This window comes from Cavia porcellus, unplaced genomic scaffold (genome assembly GCF_034190915.1).
Source record: "Cavia porcellus strain 051 isolate PalLab524CR breed Dunkin Hartley unplaced genomic scaffold, mCavPor4.1 scaffold_12, whole genome shotgun sequence".
NCBI lineage: Eukaryota > Metazoa > Chordata > Mammalia > Rodentia > Caviidae > Cavia > Cavia porcellus.
Genome location: NW_026947495.1, coordinates 48,026,859 through 48,049,757, shown reverse-complemented (window position 1 = coordinate 48,049,757; position 22,899 = coordinate 48,026,859). Strand labels below are relative to the sequence as shown.

Sequence of the window (22,899 nt, the reverse complement as noted above, 5' to 3'; positions counted from 1 at the left end):
AAATAAAATAAATTTTAAGATCCCAATGCCAAAGCCAAGCCTCATATGTATTAAATTACAGTCTCTAAAGGGAGGACCCAAGCATTGGTATTTTTCAGAACTCCTGGGGTCCTTTTGGGGTGCCAATTAAAAACAACGGAACCAGGTAGGACTCATGAGCAGGGAATAATGGACTCAAGGTCCTCGGTTTAAGTGGAAAACACACAGGCATGCATGCGCACACATACATACACACACATGAGTTCTGTGTGCGCATTCACAGCTGAGCGCTGCAGTAAGGCACAGCAGAGCTGTCTACTCACTCCCTCGAACAAGGCATCATACAATTTCCAGGAGGAAACAAAGAATGCAGTACTTACCCCAGCTGGAGACTGTCCTTACTGAAGGTCAGATCCTAGCTGTAGTCCTAACTGATGAGAAGGGAAAACAGACTACAGCTAGTTGGTTCCCTAAGGACAAGCAGGGCTCTGTGGTGCTGCACTGCTCTCCACCCTGTGCACAATCCCTCAGCCTAAGGCCATCCCCACACATCACAGACACAAATTCTAGTCATTTGAAGCTCACATGTCCACCATGCAGGCAGAACCATGAAGACTGGCCACGGGAGATCGGGCTTGGAGACACAGCAAAGAGGATCAAGCTCTACTGGTATCCTGCACAAATCTCATTGCAAGTTTCACAATGACTGAAGCCTCTGCCTCTCTATCTGCAAAGGGGCCTGGCCTGGAAGTGCTCAAAGGGCCTTCCCAACTCTAGTAGGCCTACAATCCACCATGATCCCATGAGCTCAGCAAGCATTAGAGACTGCAGTAATGGATACAAGTGGAAGCCAGCTGAGTGTTTTTCTGACCATGAACTTGATCTGATGCAGCTGTGGTAGTGCCCCTGACACAGTATCCTGGAAAGAAAATGGAAGTTGCCTGAGAAGTGCAGACAGATGGGAAGTTCAAAAGAAGGATACAGAATAACCTCTCAGCCTCTTAAAATCCTCAGCAGTCTACAACTAGGCCTACAAAGCACCTATAAGTACCATCCATTTAGATGATTCCCAGAAGATGTTAACTTTTAAAAAAAAATGCTAAAGGAAATGTGCAATCAATACTGCTTTTCTGAAAAGCAACTGGGCAATACAAATGCAGGCCATTTCACTCAATGATGCTACTGCTGGGAATCTGCCACCCTTGAAGAGCTATCAAGAGATGTGCATAAAACTATAGGACAAAAGTATTCATATCAGGAGTTCTGGAGATGGTTTGAACAACAAAGTAAATGCACTTACTGTTAAACTGTACACATAAAGAATGGTTGAAATGGTTAAGTCTTATGTATGTTTTGCCACAATTAATTTAAAATTTACACCCGAAATTTAATAGCAAAAATAAAACATCTTGGTTCACCTAAAACACTTTAACTTGAAAAACAATCTAAATATCCAACAACTGGGAATTAATTCTTAAATAAATTATATAATATTGAAACAACACACTAATATCGTCAAGCAAACAAAAAAAATTGCTCACCATTCAACATGAAGTGGAAAAAAGGCAGAACACAAAAAGGTTACATCATATGGTCTCAGGTTTCAGTACAGTAGACTGTTAAAAATAGATTAGAAAAAATATACCAAAATGCTGGCAGTAATTCTCTCGCAGTGGTTGGATTTCCAAATTTTCTACAAGAAATACTCTTGCAGGGGTGGGGGGAGGAGGCAGTGCCTTGGCAGACATTAACTCACTATCCAAGAATCAGACAGACAGGATGACCGTCACTTCACAGCCTGTCCATGTGAGATTTTTCCCTCAAAGAGGAGGCTGGTTGGTCTGTGACTGAGTTTAGCTATGTAGCCCAGGCTGGCCTTAAACTCTCTTTCCTCATGCCTCAGCCTCCTGAATGCTGGGATTAATGGCTAACAGGAGTTTATAAAACTGCTATGTCAACTGTGAGCTATGTCAACTGTGAGCTAAAACTGAAACTAAGAAGAAGTAGAAATGGATGGCACCTCCAGTCTGCCCACACAAGTCAGTATAAAGAGAAGAGCCAGGTACTATGATGATCTTTTATTCTGGATGCTTGGAACCTGAAGCGTTTTGGCTTTGGAATATCTATATACACATAAAATGCCAAGGAGGTAAGACTCAAGCCTATATGCAAAATTTTTGTTTCATATGTGTCTTATATGTATAGCCTAATGGCAACTTTATACAATATTTTTTAGTGTAACTATGTTTTAACTATGATCCATTACATGGTGTTGTTGCAGGCAACTAAGTTAGTTAGAAATATTATAGGCAGTGAGACAGAGCTAGGTCCTCAAAGGAGCCAATGCAGAAGTCCAGATACCTGGCAACTTCAGGGGAGACAGACACTACCTGCTGTGGGCCAGGTCTCAAGACAAAAGACCAAACAAACGCACCCATATGCTGAGGAACTGATATTCTAAATAGTTCCCTATCACCCTGAGGAAGCCAGGAGTACCATTCTGAACCTCTAGGGAAGAGTCACAGCTCTCTAAGAATGCCCACTTTGTATGTGACTCACTTTCCCATTTGTCCCCAATTTAATCAACTTTACCTAAACTATTCATCTTATTGGCTAACTATAGTTATGTTCCGCCTTATGCCCATCTGCTTTGTGAGTTCCCAGTTTTCCCCCACCTGGAACCTATCTCACCCCATTATTTTGCTCTTAAGCCCCTGGAAAAGACAGTCCTTGGCAACCTGCTCGGGATTGCTTCTGTCTCTCTTCAGACAGAAGCTTTCTTTCTCTCAATAAATATATTCTGCTCTTAACCTCCCTTTTCCTAAAATTCATTCTTCAGTTTTGGAGAACACGAACTCGTAACAGACATAGTAGGTCAGGAGTTTCATTCCCCTGTATCAATGTTAGATATAAAATTTTCAACTTGAGACACCGCATCAGTACTCAAGAAATGTCAAATTATGGAGAATTTCAGATTTCCACACTAGGGATGTTCAACCTTTATCATTCAGCTGTCACCATTTTTTTTGCTGTATCCATCTCTGTATTTCAAAAGGCTGTTTCTCATTCATGCACAATCTTTTTGATTGTCTCATAATGGGTCCAAAGTGATTCAGGAAAAACAATGTAAATATAAAATAACTAATGATGTCACTAATAAGCCACAGGAAACAAGCTTTTCTCATCTCTAGAAGGCAAAAGAATACATTACAAATACATTACTGATGAAGTCTTAATCCAAAAGGCTTACAACAGCCACCGAACTACTATAATGGATGCTGGTCCTTGTTTTCACAACCAGAAAACGGATATTCCACTTTGAAAAACACCAAAAATTTTCAAATAATCAGAAAACAGAATCTTCCAATCAACAATGGGGGAAAAAGTACATATAAATGGAACAAGATGGCAGGACGGTAAATAAAAACTCTGGTAAAGTTATAAAAATTGCAAAAGCAACTCGATATAAAGTTATGAAAATTATGTAAAATGCAGGGTCACATTAATGCAAGATTAATCTCTTGCCTAGATTTCCAAGACCCAGGACCTAATCACCAATTGTATTAAAAGAAATTTTCACTGGAGAAGGGTTTAGAGTATTTGATCCTTTCTTGGATAATAGTTTCAAGTTTTTGACAGTTTCTTGATTAGCAACAATTAGTAATGGGTTTTTACCCAAACAAGTAAAACGAGTTTGGTGGGGTTTTTAAAGCACCTTCTTAAGTAAGAAAGAGAGAAAGAGGTCTAATCTTCCAAATCAGAACAAAACCTTTCTTTCTTTCTTTCTTTTTTATCGGTACCAGGGATCGAACTCACAACTGCCTGCAGGCAGTCGCTTATGCCGCTGAACTAAATCCCCAGCCCCTACTTAGGGAATGATAGGACCTGAAGCACCCTGGTAGAGCAGGGCTGGCTCAATGCCTTCTGGGAGCTGCAGTCGCAGATTAGTAGCACAGTGTTAGCTTCTAAAATAGACGAGTATTTTTTAATCCAATGCATGTTTGCAGCCATAAATCAACTTTTCCTTTCTTTAAATAGGCAGGTATAGGGGTTGGAGATTTAGCTGAGCCGCATAAGCGCTTGCCTTGCAAGCAGGCAGTCGTGAGTTCAATCCCTGGTATCGATAAAAAGGAACAAGACCAAAAAAAAAAAAAAAAAAAAAAACAGGCAGGTACAACATTAGGGTGTTAGATATTTTCTAACAACATGGTTTAAGCAGAAATGTATGTGTTAAAGACACTGTAGAAAAAATATTGTTCATCATTTAATGTATTCTGAGTCAGTGCCACTTTTAACCAACATATTTGCCCTTCACTTTTCTTTTCAAATTAAAATTATCCAGATAATGAAGCTAGATCGTCACTGTGCAACACTATAATTTGTGGCACAAATTTGAACAGCACATAACTGCTCTATTAGAAATATATCTTAGTTTATGTCATTAACACTTACATGAAAAACGTCTAAGATAAAAGGTATTTTCTTCAATCCATAAAAGTTGAATGATACAGAAACACTAAGCTCTTCTATTCATAAGGTTGAAGAATTAGCAGATATAAAATTCACTTCTATAGAGAAAAACTTTAGGTCATTTTCTCAAAACCAAAAATATCTTAACATTGGGACCAGGGATTTAGCTCAGCAGCACAAGCACCTGCCTGGCAAGCGCAAGGTTGCGAGTTTGATCCTTAATACCCAAAACAAAAATCTAATATTGGTCCAGGAACATAAGGAGATATGCCTCAGGATTTCTCTTCCCAAGAAACCCTGTTGGACAGACAACCTTCCAAGGCTTGCCAAGCCATTCACTGCTATCCAAAATCTCTCAAAAATGAAGTCTTGTTATTAATAATGGAATTATAGTTGAAATGCCATATTTCCTGGAGTCTCAGGTATTTCCACATCTGAAGGCTCAAACAATGTCAATTCATTTGCAATGGTACAGACAACAGGGAAGTTCGTGTAAAATGTCAAATCTCAGCTCATGGCATTGCCTTTTACTGACATTCCAAAGGGAGGTTCTCAAATTCTCTATTTTACATAGATAAGGTATACTTTAGTAAGACATCCTGCCTGTCTTATACAATCAGTTACAGAAAGCACATATGCAGCAGTATCAAAAGAATGAACTGTTCAGTGATTCTTGGGAAAGCACAGCAACTCACACTTCATGCAGGTGTAGATTCTGGCACCACTGCAGTGTAATTTTGCAGCTAGGGAGGGGACTGGGCTCAAGCCTGAATAAAGCATGGCAAAAGGGAAATTTATAGCCAGGGAGCAAGTCGGGGGTCAGTAAACGAAAAATTACGAAGAGGAAACCTCAGGAGTAAATTTTGGCCAAATAAGAGTCTTATTAAAGACAGGCCAGGGTGATCCGACATCCCCTGAGGGATGCTGGAAGATGAGGAAACTGGTAAGATTTGGAGAAAGGGCTTCTTGCTAAAGTAACTTAGTAGGTGTCTTTGCTGAAAATAGGTTTTACAAGGGAATGCACAGATGGGCCTGGGAGAAAATTCATGAGTCTGACAAAATTTGGCAGTGAAAAGGGGCAAATGACTTAGCTGACAATAAAGAAAAGGTAAGATGCTGTGTAAAGTTTTCAGAAAATAGAATATTTCCAACCAGAGTAACCTAGCAAGAGAGGCGGTGTGGGAACTAAAATTTAAAGGGAGAAAAAGACATCTGACATAGAGATATAGCAGTGGGAAGGGCAAAGGGGGAAGCAAGGATATTCCAGGAATTTCCCCAAATACTGATAAACAGGTCAAATTCCTTGGCACAGGAAATCACTTCATACCAAAAAGGTTTCCAAGTTCCAGCTAATGACCGGACTATAAACAATGTTGTTCAAAATAAGAAAAGTCTAGAACAATAAGAGATTTTGGACACTCACCAAATTCATAGCACCATTTCTAAAAATTCAAAAACTTAAGGTTTGCCCTAATTTTAGCCCCACATGAACCTCAAACATCCACTTAATGATTCAGAAATAATGTGTCATTTCAAGAAATATTCAAGAAAACAATAAGTAATTAATTTCATAGCCTTAGGGCACATTTAGATGAATTTTGAATATGTTTGCATGTAATTGAGGAGAATCTTTGCATTGGCCCATGAACAATAAAACCTACAATTTTCCTGCTTTTTGTAAGTAAATGCTCAACAAACCTAAAAGAATATCAAAGAACTATTATGATACAAGGCATGAGCATTTAGAATAGACTTTTCTCACATCGAAATTATAACCTCTCAGAGTTAAGCATACAAGTAATCTGTAAGTCCCTTTATAACTCTGAGTTTTCACAAGCAATAATTTTATAGCTGTTCACACATGGGATGATATAACCAAATAAAATACATTAGTACCTTTTGGTAGTAATGAACACAAGTCACTTACCTACGTCTAAACCCTTAATGAGAGCTTAGTCCACAATGCTTAATTCATCAACTAGAAACCGACAAAACTAATGAAACGAATAACAAGTATGAATTATAAGCACAAATAATAAGACTTTGAATCTTTGTAAAAGTGGAGTCTAAGAAATCCAAATAATATATATGAAAGTTAAACTTGAAAAATAATCTGTTTAAAACTGTACTTTTAAAAGACATTCCTGCTTGCCGTGGCTTATACCTGTAATTCCAGCATTTGGGAGGCCTTAGCAAGAAAATCATGTGTTCAAGGCCAATCAGCAAGGTCAAGCCAGCCTGGACTATATAGTAAGACCCTTTCTCAAAAAAACAGATTCCTGCCAGGGATTTAGCTCAGCCTTGCAAGCATGCAGTCGTAAGTTTGATCCCCAGTACCAAAACAAACAAGCCAGATTCCTTCTCACAAATGCTATAACAATGAAAAAATATCCCCTCTCAAAGACTTCCTACAGGCATTCATTTTGCTGAATTTCAGCACATGCATTAAGACAGTTCATGTGGATACCATGAACTGCATTGCTTTGTTTACCTGGGGATTTTTTGTTTGATCTTGATTGTACCAAATTGGACTGTCGAGGCAGCAAGGGTGATGAAGGCAGAGACATGGAGACACCTTTGGCCAAGTTCACCCGATAGGTATCTTCTGTTGTAGGAAGACTGCTCACAGAAGTGTCACCACCATGACCAGGGGGCAGGACTGAAGAAGTCTCCAGAGGGAAATCACTTCCTGTAGTGGAAAAATAGTATCTTAGGCTATACCATTCATTACAGATTGATGTAAACTTATTTCCTGGGAACCATATTCTTAGGAGATTCTCACATATTAGATATATTGAATTTCTTTCAAATGATTTTTCCCCACCACTCTTAAATCTGTTGATGATATTGTTCTGTGTGAGAAAAATTCAAACTCTACTACTCAAGTATGAGATTAAATCAAAATTAAGTATACATGATCTACAAGAAGCTCTGAGTTCAGCTAAAGTAAAGGAGAGGATTATTAGGTTTCTGTGGTACCAGGGGAACAGAGTCTAAGCCAGGAGCTGTCATAGAACTCCCAGGATTCTTACCGCTCCCCTCCCCAGCCAAGCTCCTCCCCAGCACTATTCTTCTGCTTTCCCATTCCCTCTGCTCCACATGTCCCATATAACAGGGCCCACCCTGTTACCCTCAATCAGCCCCAAACCATCACTGAGCAGATATTCTGGGTGCTTAACCCCTAAATGACCTTGGGGACAAAAAGCTTACTATTATGAAATTAAATAGTCTAGAGTAGGCATATTCTCCAAAAATAGAGAAGATGCAGTTACAGTGTAGAAAGAAGAGATGATCTTGGCTGGGACCAGCCACCCCCTCCACACACAGAAAATCCTCAAGTACTCAGATAATATGCTTTCCTCCTATAGCTCCTTCCCCCAATCACATTCCCTCGGTATGTATGAAGAAACAACTGAGGAAGTATAGGGAAACATAAATCATCACCCTGCAGATTACAAAGCACCTTTAGGCTCTAAATTATACACAATAGAATTGGAAAGATATGCATATGTTTGCTAGGAGCAAAATCAGTCTGACAAACACCATTTAAATGGTCCTTGCCAGGCCTTCCTCACTCAAAAATTCAAGTACTCAATCTTTGAAAAACAGCAAGCAAGTGTGCAATCTAGATAGGTAGGAACTCCCTCCCACCCATGGCTCACAAAAAGGAATGTGACCCAAAACTATCAAGTTCCAAACTGCACCGCTGTGCTTTTTTGTGTGTCAAGAGTCATGGAGAAGAGAGTCACCACCACCACAGAGTTTCGGGTTAGGGGGGTCGTGCTCATGCCTCACTTTCAAAGGCAACTCACAATCAGCAGATCTGTGGAACAGAAAAGCCTTAAGGTCTGCAATGGGCAAGCTGACAAAGTCAGAAAAAGCTAATTTCAGTTTTATCTTGGCCAAATATGCTTTAAGGGGTTTAGACAGACTTGGGAAACTAAACATTTATCAGCAATTGCCCAAGTGAGTGACCTTTGAATGAACAGTCAGAATTATTAGAAAATCTTCACTGGATTACAGAAATAAGGACATTCATGGCAAATGCCCAAGAGGGAGTTCAATCCCAAAGGAGAGAAGCAGGCAGAGTTAGTATAGTCTATGTAGATAGGAATGACCCCCTGCTGCACTTCTGTAACCTTCCCCCAATCCCTCAGTAAGACACCACTATCACAACTTCAGGACCACAGGCACTAGCCTGAGCTTTTGCTAACACTAAATGCACAAAGCTTTCTGACTGTTCCTTTGAATGGCAATGAAACAGATCTCCAGGCAGAGCTGGGGCTATACCATACCAACAATTCCCACTGGTGCTAGATGTCAACTGCTCAGAAGAGACACCTGAGACAAACAGAAAGGTGTTTTCCTCTGGTCCAATACCTTGTTCTCATGACCAGTCCCCCCCATAACTTGGCTCTCATGCAAAGAATACAGACAGAAGTAGTCATCGTGGCATGCACTTGTAATCTCAACTACTTGAGGCCAACCTAGCAAGACTGTCTCAAAAATGAATAAATAAATAAAAACTTAAAATATGCAAGTTTGTACTACATTTGTAACAACAGAGACACAGAGGCAAAATCACCCAATCCATGGATGATTTACGCAAGAAATGTTTGGAGACAAACAATGGATCATGGATGATTATGCAAAAAATGCTAGAGAACTTGGAAAGCTAAGGCACAGCATACAGACAGTCCCAGGTACAGTCCCACATCAGGATGTGGCCAGGACCTTCAAAAAGTGTCTAAAGAGAGCTACATTGCTGTCCTATTATCTAATAAGTCACAGACCAGGGTTGTCAAATGACTATAGGATAGCCTGAAAGGCCACAAGGCACTGTCCTTATCTACTCAGAAGACTCCCTGACCTACATGTAAGTAAAAACTCAAGACTTCAAGTCCCTTAATTTGGATAAAAACACAAATAAAGAGAGAAGGTACAAATAATACCACCAGAAATTTAAAATGTAAAGCTCATTATTGACAAATGTTTCTTTTCTTAAGAATTAACACAATACAAGAGAAATTAGAGTTTGAAGGGTAAAGATTTAAAAACATTTCCCAATTACAAATTCTGCCCATAAACTCTATTTATATCAAGCAAAGCAAATATTTTCATTAACTACAGATCTGGTGGGGATAAGTTTCCAAAGCATACTGTAGCCATGAGGACCTTCAGCCTTTGGAGCAGCTGGTCTCTTGCACTTTAATTTTATGCAGGTTGCAATAAAAATGAGACTTAGAGATGGGATTTGGGAGAAGGGGTTTCTATTTCAGCTTCATCTTGCCATCTCACCATTGTATCTGTCCCAAACACCCTGTTCTGTTTGGTTTTCCAGAAACAATTAAACTTCCAGCTTCCTTTTATTAGACAGGCACAGAGCAGGGAGAGTTTTAGGGACGAAGAAAAGGGGCAAAGCACAAAGTGGATGATCCAGCAGCTGGGAAGCTGGAGACAGCACTCAGGAGCCTGCAGCTTTACCCTTAACTGCTACAGGACAAGAAGTTAAGGTCAAGGAAAGCCCAGAGAATCCCTTGACGCCAGAAGCAGAAAGTAAAAATCTCTTGGGGGCATCCACAGAAACAATAGGATACTGGTTCTGGGCAACATGACACCAGAAATTCTCCGGTTGATTTAACTTTCCTCTGCAGATGCTTAGAGGTTTAAGAGGAATTAAAGACGTTTCACTGCAATAACCAGCGGGGCTGGCACATTTCTTTCAGCCTTGAATACATATTGTTTTCTTTTAACTGTGACCTATTTTATTCCCTACCTCAATTAAGTGATGGGGAGCACACTTCAATCACTCCTACTGCTGCAGCAGAAATGCTCAGGCCAACAGGACAATGACTCCTTACCAGGACATGAAAACCTCACTATCAATGGCAAGCAATTCACCAGGCCTCCTCCTGCTCATAGGCAGGCATTTCCCATGGAGCATTTACACACACAGTCACATCTACCCCAACATGCTCTCATCTGAGAGAGTACCCAGTCCAATCCAACCATGTCATAGACAACAAGCTGGGATCTGGTTATTAACCAGAAGGAATGGGGGCTGGGAACTCCCCCCAACCAGCTGCCTAGACTCTAACATACTAATACTCCACCCATGTAAGAACTTTGGAGAAAACACATCCCCAAATGATGCACATTCTAAACGTGTTAAGTATACAAGGGGTAAACACATTTTGCCTTAATAATAAATATTTTAGGCTTTGCAAATTATATACCGTAGTATTCATTCAAACATGCATATGCATGTATATGAAGACAGACTTTTCTAAGATCTTTCATGTATGTAATAAGTAAAAATTAAAATATACACACAAAAGGGTAAGAATCAAAGTCACAGTTTGCAAAAATAATGGAATCATAGAGGATAAAGCCATCCAATGAGACATTTGAAATCAGCAGAAACAGTTTTCAATAAAAGAATCTTATTTTAATCTTTTTTTTTCAGTATTACAGAGTATGAAAAGGATTTAAACTCACAACAGAAGGAAACATAAATCTGAGAGATGAATGCTTAAAGGTGGCCATGCAGAATGGTGAAGCCCAACATTACAGACTAAAGTACATGGAGTGAAGGATTAGGGAAAGCTTTTAAAATGAGGGCAACGAAGGCAGGAACATGAAAGTAAAAGCCTATTCTAAAAAGTATAGACCAGAGAAAGGCAAGGGTAAGCTCAGACATTCAGGTAAATAGGTCTGCAGAGGCAAGAAATAAGATTTCCATTTATTGTGCCATTGAAGTGGTTTGAGAAGGCGGGGACAGAAGCTCAGAATAGAAAGAGAAAGATGTTCTGTTTAACCAGCTCCAGAAAACAGGACTTGTGCAATACGTTGAACTAGGGCATGAAATGTACTACAGCTCTTTTGTGTAGTTCCGCCTCTGCATGCACTAATGTTTCTTAAACACACTTTCCATCATAACGTTTTATAATTGAGCAATTTGTTTATTTACAGAAACCTAGAAAATTGGAAAAGATTTCTTTTACAAGTTGTTGCATCATTCTGAACCCTGCAGAAGGCTTTCTCTGCAACTAAAAGCATTTTACAGCAGTTTGTGTCTTAAGGATCTCCTACTATGGAGGCAGCACTACTGACATTTATGTGTAAGTTTAAAAAGAAGTTAAAAGAAATGCATCCAAGTAAACAATCTTCAAAACCATATTTACATAGTCATGAATAATTCTCAAATAATACTAAGAGGCAAGAGAGCAGTGATCCTCCAGGAGGACAGCACATCCGTTTGTTTTCAGTAATCTACCAAGTGGGTTCTGAATAGAGATCAGTAAACACAATTCTCATATGCCATATTATAGTAACAAATGTATAAAAACTGCTTACACTGAATAAACACACTGGCACGTCCTCTCTAATTGTCCAAGGTTTTCCATTAAAACATTTTTCCACGCAACAGTTTACGTGCTTTAAAAATGTATGACCTCGGGAAAAAACCCACCCCTAAAGCCTGCAGAAGTACACTTTGAAATAATCGCTTCTTCAGATCTGCTAGGACAGAATACCAGTACACTTTAATACATTCCCTCATTTAATCTTCCCAACCACCTCCAAGTAGTAGGTGTTCTTACTACCGCCACTGTCAGACAAGGAAACTGAGGGTCAGAAAAGATCAACGATCATGCCTAAGGACACCAGCAAATATCACAGCTGAATTTGAAGCCAAAGAGTCATACTGAAGTCCATTCTCTCAGACTGAAGTCCACTATACTCCTTTGAGAAAGCTACTGAGTTATACTTTCAACATTATGTCATTTTGCATACTTAATAGGGAAACTCAAAAAAAGTGTATGTAGATCTACATGCAAAGGGGGCCATAATGAAAAGAAATCTGTTCCCTCATTTATTTTCCCATTCCATGCAAGCTGGCTAATTAGTTCTACAACATTCCTGCAACACTCCAGGGAGAAAGCACTGTGGCCTAGGGATCATTAATTTTCTTTCAGTCACATTTACGCTATTCCCATACAACTGAAGTGGATCTGAGATACAGGTGTTTAATCATCAAGCACCTTAAACAGTTTTTTCTCTGTTCATGGAGTATGATATGTTCATTAACTCTTACAGAATTTGGGCTTGCTGTTGTAATGTTACTGCCACCACAAAAAATGATGAGTCTAGTCCCTCTGCCTGACTTATACGTAGAATCAAACATGTCAGCTGTGATTGAAAGCCACACAGGGTTCACATTATACAGGTGTGGAATTTACCACTCTATTTCATCAGCAAAATACAGATGTTACCCAGGTCCCTGGTCCTGTGGATTCTGGATTCTTGGCTCTGCCAGGCCTAGCATCCCTATGCCTGATCAAAGAAGCAGATCTCAGCCCCTTCACACCAAAGGAAGCGTGAGCCCTGTCCAGGAAATTGCCTTACACTTGAGTTACTGCAGAGGTGATGGCTTTTAGAGCTCACCTAGCGATTCTCATATGGAGCTGGGATTGAGAAACAACCAAAACAATGATCAAAAGATCTGAAATGTTTGTGTTCCTATCACAAGAAAAAGACAGGAAAATACACTTCAGGGAATCCTCAATCATGCGGATGAGTCCCATTATTCAAAATATACATTCCTTGAGCATGTATGTATATATGTGTGTACATACATATGTATAAACATACTGTGTTTTTAGATATGTAGGTGTACACACTTGTTCACAAAGGACACGCAGAACAGTAGTAATGGCTACTGCTGAGAATAGGAACTGTTCAACTGAGGGAAGCTGACACATACACGGCTGACATTTTCTATAGATATGTTTTCAGTAAATGTTTATACTCCTCAGGATTGAGATATGTGTAGATTTGAAGATCTTTAGGTTAAATGGGCCACCTGCTAAAGCCTAAATTGGTGAAATGAAGCTCCATTCTACAAAGCATGTGCTCAAAGACACTTGAGTAAGCTCAGGTCTCAGAGGTGAGCTTTTTATGTATAGCTGACTGTACTGGACACAGGACATGGGAGGAAGAACAGAGTGCCCTGTTCTGAAGGTCAGAGCTGATGGCACTCAGGTCTCATCACTGATGGGCAGGTTCTTTTCTTAGCTCCCTGCACTTTGTCCTCTAGGTCCCAGTCATCCTGTGCTGTCCATGGCAGAGTATGGGCACACATGCAGATGCATACTCACACGGGAACACAAGCAACATCAGGGAAGGACATGGGATTGGAGTGGTGGGGCTAAGGAAGGAAGTAGAATCTATAAGGGAAAATGATGAAGCAGAAGAGGACAAGTAGATAGAGAAGTCGAAGGCAGGGGGAACAGCCAGTGGAGTATGTGGTAGTAAGGCACAGGCGGTTAAAGCCTGAATTCCTGTTTGTGGTTTTTTGGGTTTTTTTTTTTTTTTTTTTTTTTTTTGTCTTTTTCGTTTTTATCGGTACCAGGGATCGAACTCACGACTGCCTGCTTGCAAGGCAGGCGCTTATGCCGATGAGCTAAATCCCCAGCCCCCTTCCCGTTTGTGTTTAAAACTGCATGTGGCAAGCAGTCCTGGCAATACTCTGGTAAAATACCTATGACTATAAAGACAAAAATTTACAAGCACAAAAATTACAAAAAATAAGAGCTTGCCAGAAAACAAATCCTAGTAATTTTAAGGAAGACAAAGAAGCATCCTTTGTTTTTGAAACAAACAACTAGTGGCCCCACCACACTGAGTCTGTGATACAGCAGGGGCCACTGCCAGGCTGGAAGAACACTGAATCCCTCCCGCTGAAGCTGTGACTCCAACCCACACCTCCAGATCCATATACTTAAAATCGTGGCTAACTGGAGTTGATTAGATTCTCTTTTCATGGAAAGACTTCTTCGAAATCATCAATGATAGAGAAACAGGGAAAATATATAGCTTATTAACAAAAGGAAGAAGGACATCTTGAAGACAGAACAAAATTCAGGCACCACTGAGCACATTAAGTGAAACGCAGAAGGCCTGTCCTCCATACCCTTTCCCTGGCATTTCTTTTCTGATTACTTATTCTATGTTATGGACTAAGATCAATTAATACTATAGAAAATCCAGTCAATGATAAAGTCAATAAACTTGTGAAGGTTTTCCCAAGAGAAAGGACAAGAATTGTAAGATGTAAGAAAAGATTACAGACACAAAAAACCAAAGGTTTCTGAGAATAAATATGCACAAAATAAAGTAATTAAAACAGAGCAAACCAAACTTTTTTTTTAGGAACTGAAAAATGCAGACACAAAGGACTCACCCTGCTTTAGGGTACCTGCCTGCAGGGAGACCTACATATATACACTCATGTGGTAAAACTTTAAATTGAAAGTTTAAGAGTATGACAAAAATCTAAGTAAGTACTTTTAGATGTGTTTAGGATATCAATCCAATTTGTTTTCATTCAGCCCACCTGGCCCAGAGCTGCCCTTGTCCAGTAGGCACTAAGTGTCCATATCCAGATCTTACATACGCCCAGGGTCTTCCCCACTGATTTTTCTCATGCTGAAGTTCTGGAACTTCAAACAAAATTCACTGTGCTTGTGATGTTTTCTCCTACCTTCAACCTCCAATCTCAACCAATTAGTGCTTTTATTAACATTAAATTTCCTCAAAAACAACCCAAATATACTTCCTTCATTTACAATAATACAGAGAACTCTATTCTCTAGAGAACATTCTGGGGGTAGGGTGATATGAGAAATGGTAACAATCACAGTGCACATCTCACATGGTAACAGTGGCATCCCAGAGCCAAGTAACACAGCCTGGCTAACTCCAGAGTCAGGCTCTTAACCCCTCCCTGTATCACCGTGGCCTGTTGTTCTAGGCAGTGGGTCCCCTACCCCAGTGCACACGGAGTACACAGCACTACTGCTTAAGCAATTCTGTTGCCCACAGATAATTTAGCAAGTCATGCTTCTCTGAATGGTAATCATCAAGAACATCCTGTCATATTGGACATGCTGACATTTTGGGGGTGGAAAAATAAGTGTAGGGAAAAAGACTTTTAGAACAATACCATAACCAGTACACCACCTCCTCAGTAACTACTCAAATCTAAACTCTAGCAGTCCCACCAGCAAAGCTGTCTGCCAACAGGACTCCTTACAAAAGAAGGGAGACAATAAAAGGAAACTGCTACCATCTCTCTTATTTCAGCTCCTTACAAGGAAAATGAGGCTGATAAACATTTTGAAAAAAACATGGCTCAAAGTTTCTATGCAGCAAATAAAAGTTTCTTCCCCACAGAAACAGTCAAAACTGCAACATAACCAACTGGTGGGGAGGAAACACTAAATCAACTGTGCATGTGGCTATTTACCAGGGTCCTTTTCAGACTTGTATTGGGGGTAACAGAAAGCACGACCTGACCGCATTTCCTATAGTTTATTTGTATGTGTCTTCTGTATTGTATTTGTCACATCCCTGCTCTACCATCACCACACACACACAAAAATCACTGCATAGTTCTCAAAACAGCAGCCTCAATGACATGTCTGGTAAAATATCCTAGCAACACTGTCAATATTGTCTCACTGAAGCTAACCATATTAACATTCCACTCTAATCATGATTTCTCAAATACAAAATGGAATGCTAGTTATTCGCTTCATTCATTCTCTGAGCATCTCTGGGAAAAGAGCCCTCTAACATCATGTAAATTAAACATTAAAATTATATTCACTGGCGATTATTTCTTGTGTATCAAACTTGCAAGTTTAAGTATGTGAGTAAACAAATGTTGCAAGGAATCAGCATAAACACAGAACCAAATAAACTATACTGACAAATTACTTTGATCTAATCCTCTTGTTTTTTCTGTAATGAAATCCTTTCATTTATCTGCTTGTTTGTGTGTTTCAAGTTCATCTTTATTGGACTGCCAAGAACAGTGTTTACCAAATAATAGGGAATCTGCTTCCCCGAAGTTTTCGAAGTCACATACACATACGTTTACATGGCTAGCAAGGATCTGTCCCCACAGTGACAAAAGAAAATAAAGTATATTGGCAGCTCCAAAATCTAGCCATTCAAAAATCACCACCATACACACACAGAGAGAAACAGATACTTGGGTCCCACCCATGGTGACAGACAAAGGTTTTAGTGGAATGTGAGTCACCAACAGTTATGTGAGCTAGCCAGGTTTAAGAACCAGGGCAGCACACAATTATACTGGAACCAACTCTCACAGGGCAAGGTGAACACTGAACCATATGTGCAACACCTCTGAGTGCACATGCTTCTTCTTTGCAGACAAAGAGGCTTCCAGCTTCATATCCATGCACTCAGTCCTCATATGCCTGTTCTCTTCTGTCTCCTCTGAGATTCACACCCTCCCAGACTGGTTCTAGCAACTGTCCCTGCAGCACTTGCTAAGGACATGCATACTACTAACACTCCTCCCTCCATCTGCACCAGATGGAATGGCCAGGCTCATGTCTGCTACACAGATAAGTAAGCTAAGGAAACAAAAATACCCAAGACACAATCATCTGCTACTGCAAAGAAGAGTGTCAAGGGGTTGAAAAGCAAACAGCCAGAACTATGAATTATGACATGAGCAAATACTCTTAAAGTACTATGATCCAGGCACTGTTCTAAGCACCTGAACCATTTAATATGGTCAAGAATCAGCAATCCCATTATAATATCAATAGTGATCTCATTATTGTATCTGGTTTTTGTTTTGGAGACAGGGTCTCTACGTAGCCATGGATGGTCTCAAACTTACAACTACCCTCCTCTTCAACCTCTGGAGTGCCATGGGATTACAGGTGTGCACCACCATGCCTGGCTTTCCATTATATCTAATATAATGTAAATGCTATATATATACATTGTTATACTATGTTGTTTAGGAAGAGTGACACTTCTATATGAGGAATGATTGAAAAATACAGCGAATGTTAAAGTTTTTAAAACTTTATTACAATAAAGGACAAATTCATCTCCCTCAAAATACTCCCCCCTCACTTTAAACACACTGATCCCATCATTCTTGTCACTTTCTAAAGCAGTTTTCTAAGTCCTCTCTTTCATCTTTAGTTGCACTGTCATGGTTGCCTTGATGTCCTAAATTGATTTGAAGTGTTTACCTTTCGTGATTTTTTTTTGGTGTGTGCAGCGAGAGGGAAGAGACAAGGACATGCTATGCTGTGCAGGTTGGCCTTGAACTCACTTATGTAACCCAGCCTGCTCTTGAATTCACAGCAATTCTATTGTCTCAGCCTTCTAAGTGCTGGGATTATAGGTGTGCACCACCACCCTCAGTTTCATGATCATTTTGATCTTGGAGAAAAGCCATCACGTCAATCAATGCCAGATTTAGTGAACAAGATGATGAAAACCAGTCAAGCATGGTGGTACATGCCTATAATCCTAGAACTCAGGAGATTGAGGTAGAAGGATCATTGCACATTCAAGACCAGGTTGAACTACAAAGTGAGTTTGAGGCCAGCCTGAACTGCATAGAGAGACCATGTCTCAAAAAAGAAAAGAAAAGAAATATATGATAGAATGGAAACCTACCATAATGACCACTGGATCACTGGGTGGTACTCCGCAGCAGCATTCACAGATGTGATTTTTTTTTAATCACATCTTGTAAAGACATCCATGAAAGAGGACTTCTAGAACTGCTTCAGAAACAAGGATGGCATAAGTGTGAAGTAAGAGGGAATATCCTGAGAAGGATTAACAGCAATGGGTCTTTACTGTAAAGAATATGCATATATTTAAATACACACCATAAACAATATTTTCATCAATACTTGTACACATTCAGTACTGACACCAACTTTTTTCCTGGGTAGATTGAAGTTGCAGGTGTAGAAGATACAGAGAGCCGACTCAGGAGTTATTGTCGCCGCCGCCCCCCCCCCTTTTTTTGGTCTTTTTCCTTTTTATCAGTACCAGGGATCGAACTCACGACTGCCTGCTTGCAAGGCAGGCGCTTATGCCGCTGAGCTAAATCCCCAGCCCCCTATAATCCCCTTTTTACAGAAGCAAACAATGGAAACAGAGTGAGGTTAAATAGTGTAAACTAGGAATTGTACCCAAGAAGTCTAGCTGCTGCCCTGCCAAGATCATAGGCATAGGAGACACAGAAACCAGGTTCTAACCCTGCTCCTGCCAGCTAATAAACAAGTAGTCTTAAGTTAGTTCTTAAACCTCCTTAATAAGCTATTGATGTGAAGTAACTGTTTTCAGCCATTTAGCATACTGTCTGATACACAGTAAGCTCTCAAAGAACAATTTCCTGAAATACTGTCATATTCTCCAGAGGATTCACTTCCTGGTTAACTGTGGTTCACTACCTGGTTTCCTTAACATCTGAGTAACAAAAAGACATCTCATTCCTGTCCCATGTTTCAGTATCAAAAACTCTTGACATAAATTTAAATATCTGTATTAGAACATCATATTTCCTTATGTAATGAGCATTTCCCTAAAATTAAGTATACTGTGTGATTTTCAAAAACAGCCCCACATGTTCAGCCTACTGCTGAAATTTTACAACACAAAATTCATTTCATTTGACTTTGGTAATGGCTGTAAGACATTTTATAGCCAAAAAAACAGGTTTCCAGAAAAATATTTAAACTGAGACTCCTGCCAAGTGTGGTAATGCTCACCTATAATCCCAGCATTCATAGGGCTAAAGCAAGAGGATCAGTGCAAATTCGAGGCCAGCCTGGGTTACAAAGTGAGTTCAAGGCCAACCTGAACTGCATAATGAAACCCTGTCTCAAAGAGACCAAAAAATAAAAAATAACTGAGATTCTTACCTAAGTTTCTGAAGCTAAATAGGGAGATTTTCTTTTTCATCTTTAAGAAGCTACTTCCATACATCAGGAAGATTTGAGTTGCTGTTTGGCAAGTTCAATAACCATGGTAACAATTTAAGGGGTGGAGGGTAACAAACTCTGCAGAATCTCTTAATCTGCATGATCTTAGAGCTAAGGATGTAGCTCTTAAGAGGTTTAATCAGATTAGCAACAAACTCACAAAGCAGGAAAAAAGAGCTGACCTCCCTGAAAAAAGTGATTTGTAACCTCTCCGTTTTCAATTATTAATTTACAGGAAGTAATACGAAGTCTTTCACTTAATCCTATCAAAATAAAAGGATGACTTAGAAGAATCTTTTAGGTTTTATAATTAAAATTTTTAAAAAAGAGACATACTTGCCTATCTTAGAACTTCAGCTAGTAAATTATAAACGACTAATCATTTATCAAGATATTAAAAGTTACCGAACCCAGTAGAGAAAGAGATAAACAAAATAAGAAATGTAAACTTTTTTGCTTTTTGAGCCAGGGTCTTGCTATGCACTGTATGCGGGGATTATAGGAATATGCCACCATGCTCAGCTAAGAAACTTAATTTTTATATATTTGTTTGGTGCTGGAGGTTAAACCCAAGGCCATATGCATGCTAGGCAAGCACTCTACCAGTGCACTGTATCTCTGGCTGTTTTTTTAATCCCTAGCAATTTTTAAAAATAGACAAATACTCCTGTGACATGTGCCAAAGAATGGTTTTAGGAACTTTATAAATAGTAATCCATTTAACCTTCATAAGTGACTTTGAAACAGAGGTTTAATAATTTGTTTAAGTTCATGTAGCTAGTATGTATAAGCCATGATATAAACTCTGGCAATACAGCTTTAAACGGTGAATAAATGCACACATATGTTAATCACACTAAAAATAGTATAATTCAAACAGTGAGATATAAATTTATCTAGGATTTCCACAAAGAACATACAGTTTGAGTATAATCTACAATGATTTGAAGAAACAAGTATTTTTGTACAGATATTGTTAGTAGAATTACAGTATTAATGCCATGTTTTCGAATGGCAATTTGACAAAGTCTAGAAAAATTATAAATGAACAAATATGTTCCTGATTTTTCTCACATATATTTTAATGTAAACATAGTTATGCATAAGGAGATTCATTCTAGAACTGATTTGTATTGATGATCTCCCTCCTGCAAAAAAAGACCAAGATACAACGTATGTGTCCATCAACAAAGGCTTAATGAAATAAGTCATAGTAGAAAACCAGTCTTCCCGTGAGCCAGGGAAGCCACCATGGAGAATGGGAAGAGAGTCAAGAAGCCAAACCACACCTTCCCATGAGCCAGCTGGTGCACACTGAAAGACAAGAAGAGTAACACCCATTCATCCACCCAGCATCCTCATAAGCAATGGACTGATTCAGAGGAAGTCAGGCTGAGATGATAGCAACTGAAGTTTAAAAAAAAAAAAAAATCACTTAATGCTTGTATTGTTTGATTGACTTTGCAGGCCTAAAGCTGGTAGTCTGAGCATCTATATGGAAGATAACAATATGCATTATAGCAACTGAGAGGGATTTCCTTCTGTCTTGTTTCTGAAATCCAACATTTTGTTCCGTTTTACTGTTTTGTTTTATTCCTATATCTGATAGCCTGGGCAACTATTCTGAAGATAACAACATGCAATATAACAACCATTGTTAAATTCCTATCATCTTGTTTTAAAAACCTATAGAGCTATTATTGTTCTTTGTCATTTTGCTTTTATTTGTTTTCTTCTTGATTTGTCTGTTCTTTTTCTCTTTATAAAATAAGATAAATAAAAATTTAAAAATTTAAAAAGAAATGTCATGGTATATTTGCCCGATATTATACTAAGCAACTTTTTTTTTTTTTTAACTTTTTATCGGTGCTGGGGATTGAACTCACGACCGCCTGCTTACAAGGCAGGTGCTTATGCCGCTGAGCTAAATCCCCAGCCCCTCTAAGCAACTTTTTAAAAGCTTATATATTGGTATGTATTAATATGAAAAAAAACCTAAAAATATATTATGTAAATCACTTTTTTTTTGTCTTTTTCCTTTTTATCGGTACCGGGGATCAAACTCACGACTGCCTGCTTGCAAGTAAATCACATTTTAAAGTCCATGTGGTGCTTAAGGATTTATATTTATATAAATATGCGTGCATATGCATACAAAATACCTAGAAAGAGCGTGTAACAGAAAGTTATCATTAATTGCTTTAAGGAACTGAAAAGGGAAGCAAAAGAGGAAAAGATAGATGTACATTCTTCTATAGTTTTTGTTATTTAACTGTTACAGAATTTGAAAGACTTTACAAAACCAAATTATTTCCTAATACGACAGGTTTATAATAATCATATGGCTAACAAGCAAAACTTAGCTTAAAAATATAGAAAAAAGTACATATACAAACTCCCTACAATTGATGTAATCACTACATATTGCAAACACAATTTTTTTAAATCTAAAGGAAAAAGTACAGAAAAGGAAATAAAGATATTAGCCAGTGACTCTGAGTGTAGATTAAAACCATGTAAATGTCTTGGAAATAATCCTTTAGGAAAAAAATTTAAGAGAATAGTTAAAATAAAAATGCCTGATGAAAGAAATTATTAGATAAATCTACTTTCTTCTATGTCGGAGAGATCTAAAAAGATGTGATTTCCTTTATAGTTACTCAATGCAAGAGATAAAAATGAAGGACGCCAGGCAGAAATATAATAGAAACAACTAAATGGGAGTCCAAAACTATACTTTCATCTCATCATTAACTAGCTATATGAGTTTTGATAGTTGCTTCATGCTTTTTTCCCCTCATAAAACTAAAAACACTGAACTTAAATTTTAGGGTTTCTCCTGATCTAAAACTACTTTTATCATTTTTTGTAAAAAGGACCCCTACTTGTCTTAATCCAAGGATTTGCAGCCATGGACAAAAGTTTGCAATCACGAATATGGCTGTGTGGCAATGACATATTGCTGGAACTAACCCTGCCTACGGTTCAGAACTTGCCAGGTGTCAAGGTTCTGGCACATCTAGACAGGTAGAGGCACTTTCTTGGCTGGGCACGCAAGCAGAATGCTACCAAGAACTGCGGTTATCTGATGACTCATTTAGATACTTTTTATTTTGTCTTCTCTAAAAATTTCTTGAAGATCAGCTAACCACTTCACAAAGACCATTAGCCTCAGTGTGAGTATGAAATTTTAACAATGAATTGAAACACTTCTACCTACCAAATACAGTAGTTTCATGATGAGTGACATCAGTTATAACTTCCTGAATGACTTTCTAAGAAAGTCCCATGGCGAGCATGGTGGTGCACGCCTCTAGTCCCAGCTATTCAGAAAACCGTATCAGGAATATGTGAGGCCCCGTTTAGGGCCAATCTGAGCAACAGAGCAAAACTTTGCCCCTTAAATAAACTACCAATCAGGGACCATCCTAGGAAAAGCAAAGAACCAGACAGACAAGCCTCTTTCAATGCCAATAGAAAAATATAACAAGCAAGAAAAAGATATTTAATCATTGAACACAACACATTAATGAGCACTAAGTACATAAGAAACCTACCAATTTCAAAAAATGCTAACTTTGGGCCAGGGATTTAGCTGCCTGAGAAGTACAAG

The 22,899-nt window shown here is 38.9% G+C and overlaps 1 protein-coding gene across 19 annotated transcripts in view; it reads right to left on the bottom strand.

Annotated features, from left to right (window-relative positions):
• Tanc1 (tetratricopeptide repeat, ankyrin repeat and coiled-coil containing 1) overlaps nt 1-22,899 on the bottom strand; it is a 261,482-nt gene that overhangs the window by 115,278 nt on the left and 123,305 nt on the right. For all 19 annotated transcript variants that reach the window (XM_063259632.1, XM_063259630.1, XM_063259643.1 and 16 more), the window contains one exon: nt 6,941-7,138. In XM_063259632.1, the coding sequence (XP_063115702.1) occupies nt 6,941-7,138 (198 nt within the window). The remainder of the gene's footprint in view (nt 1-6,940; nt 7,139-22,899) is intronic.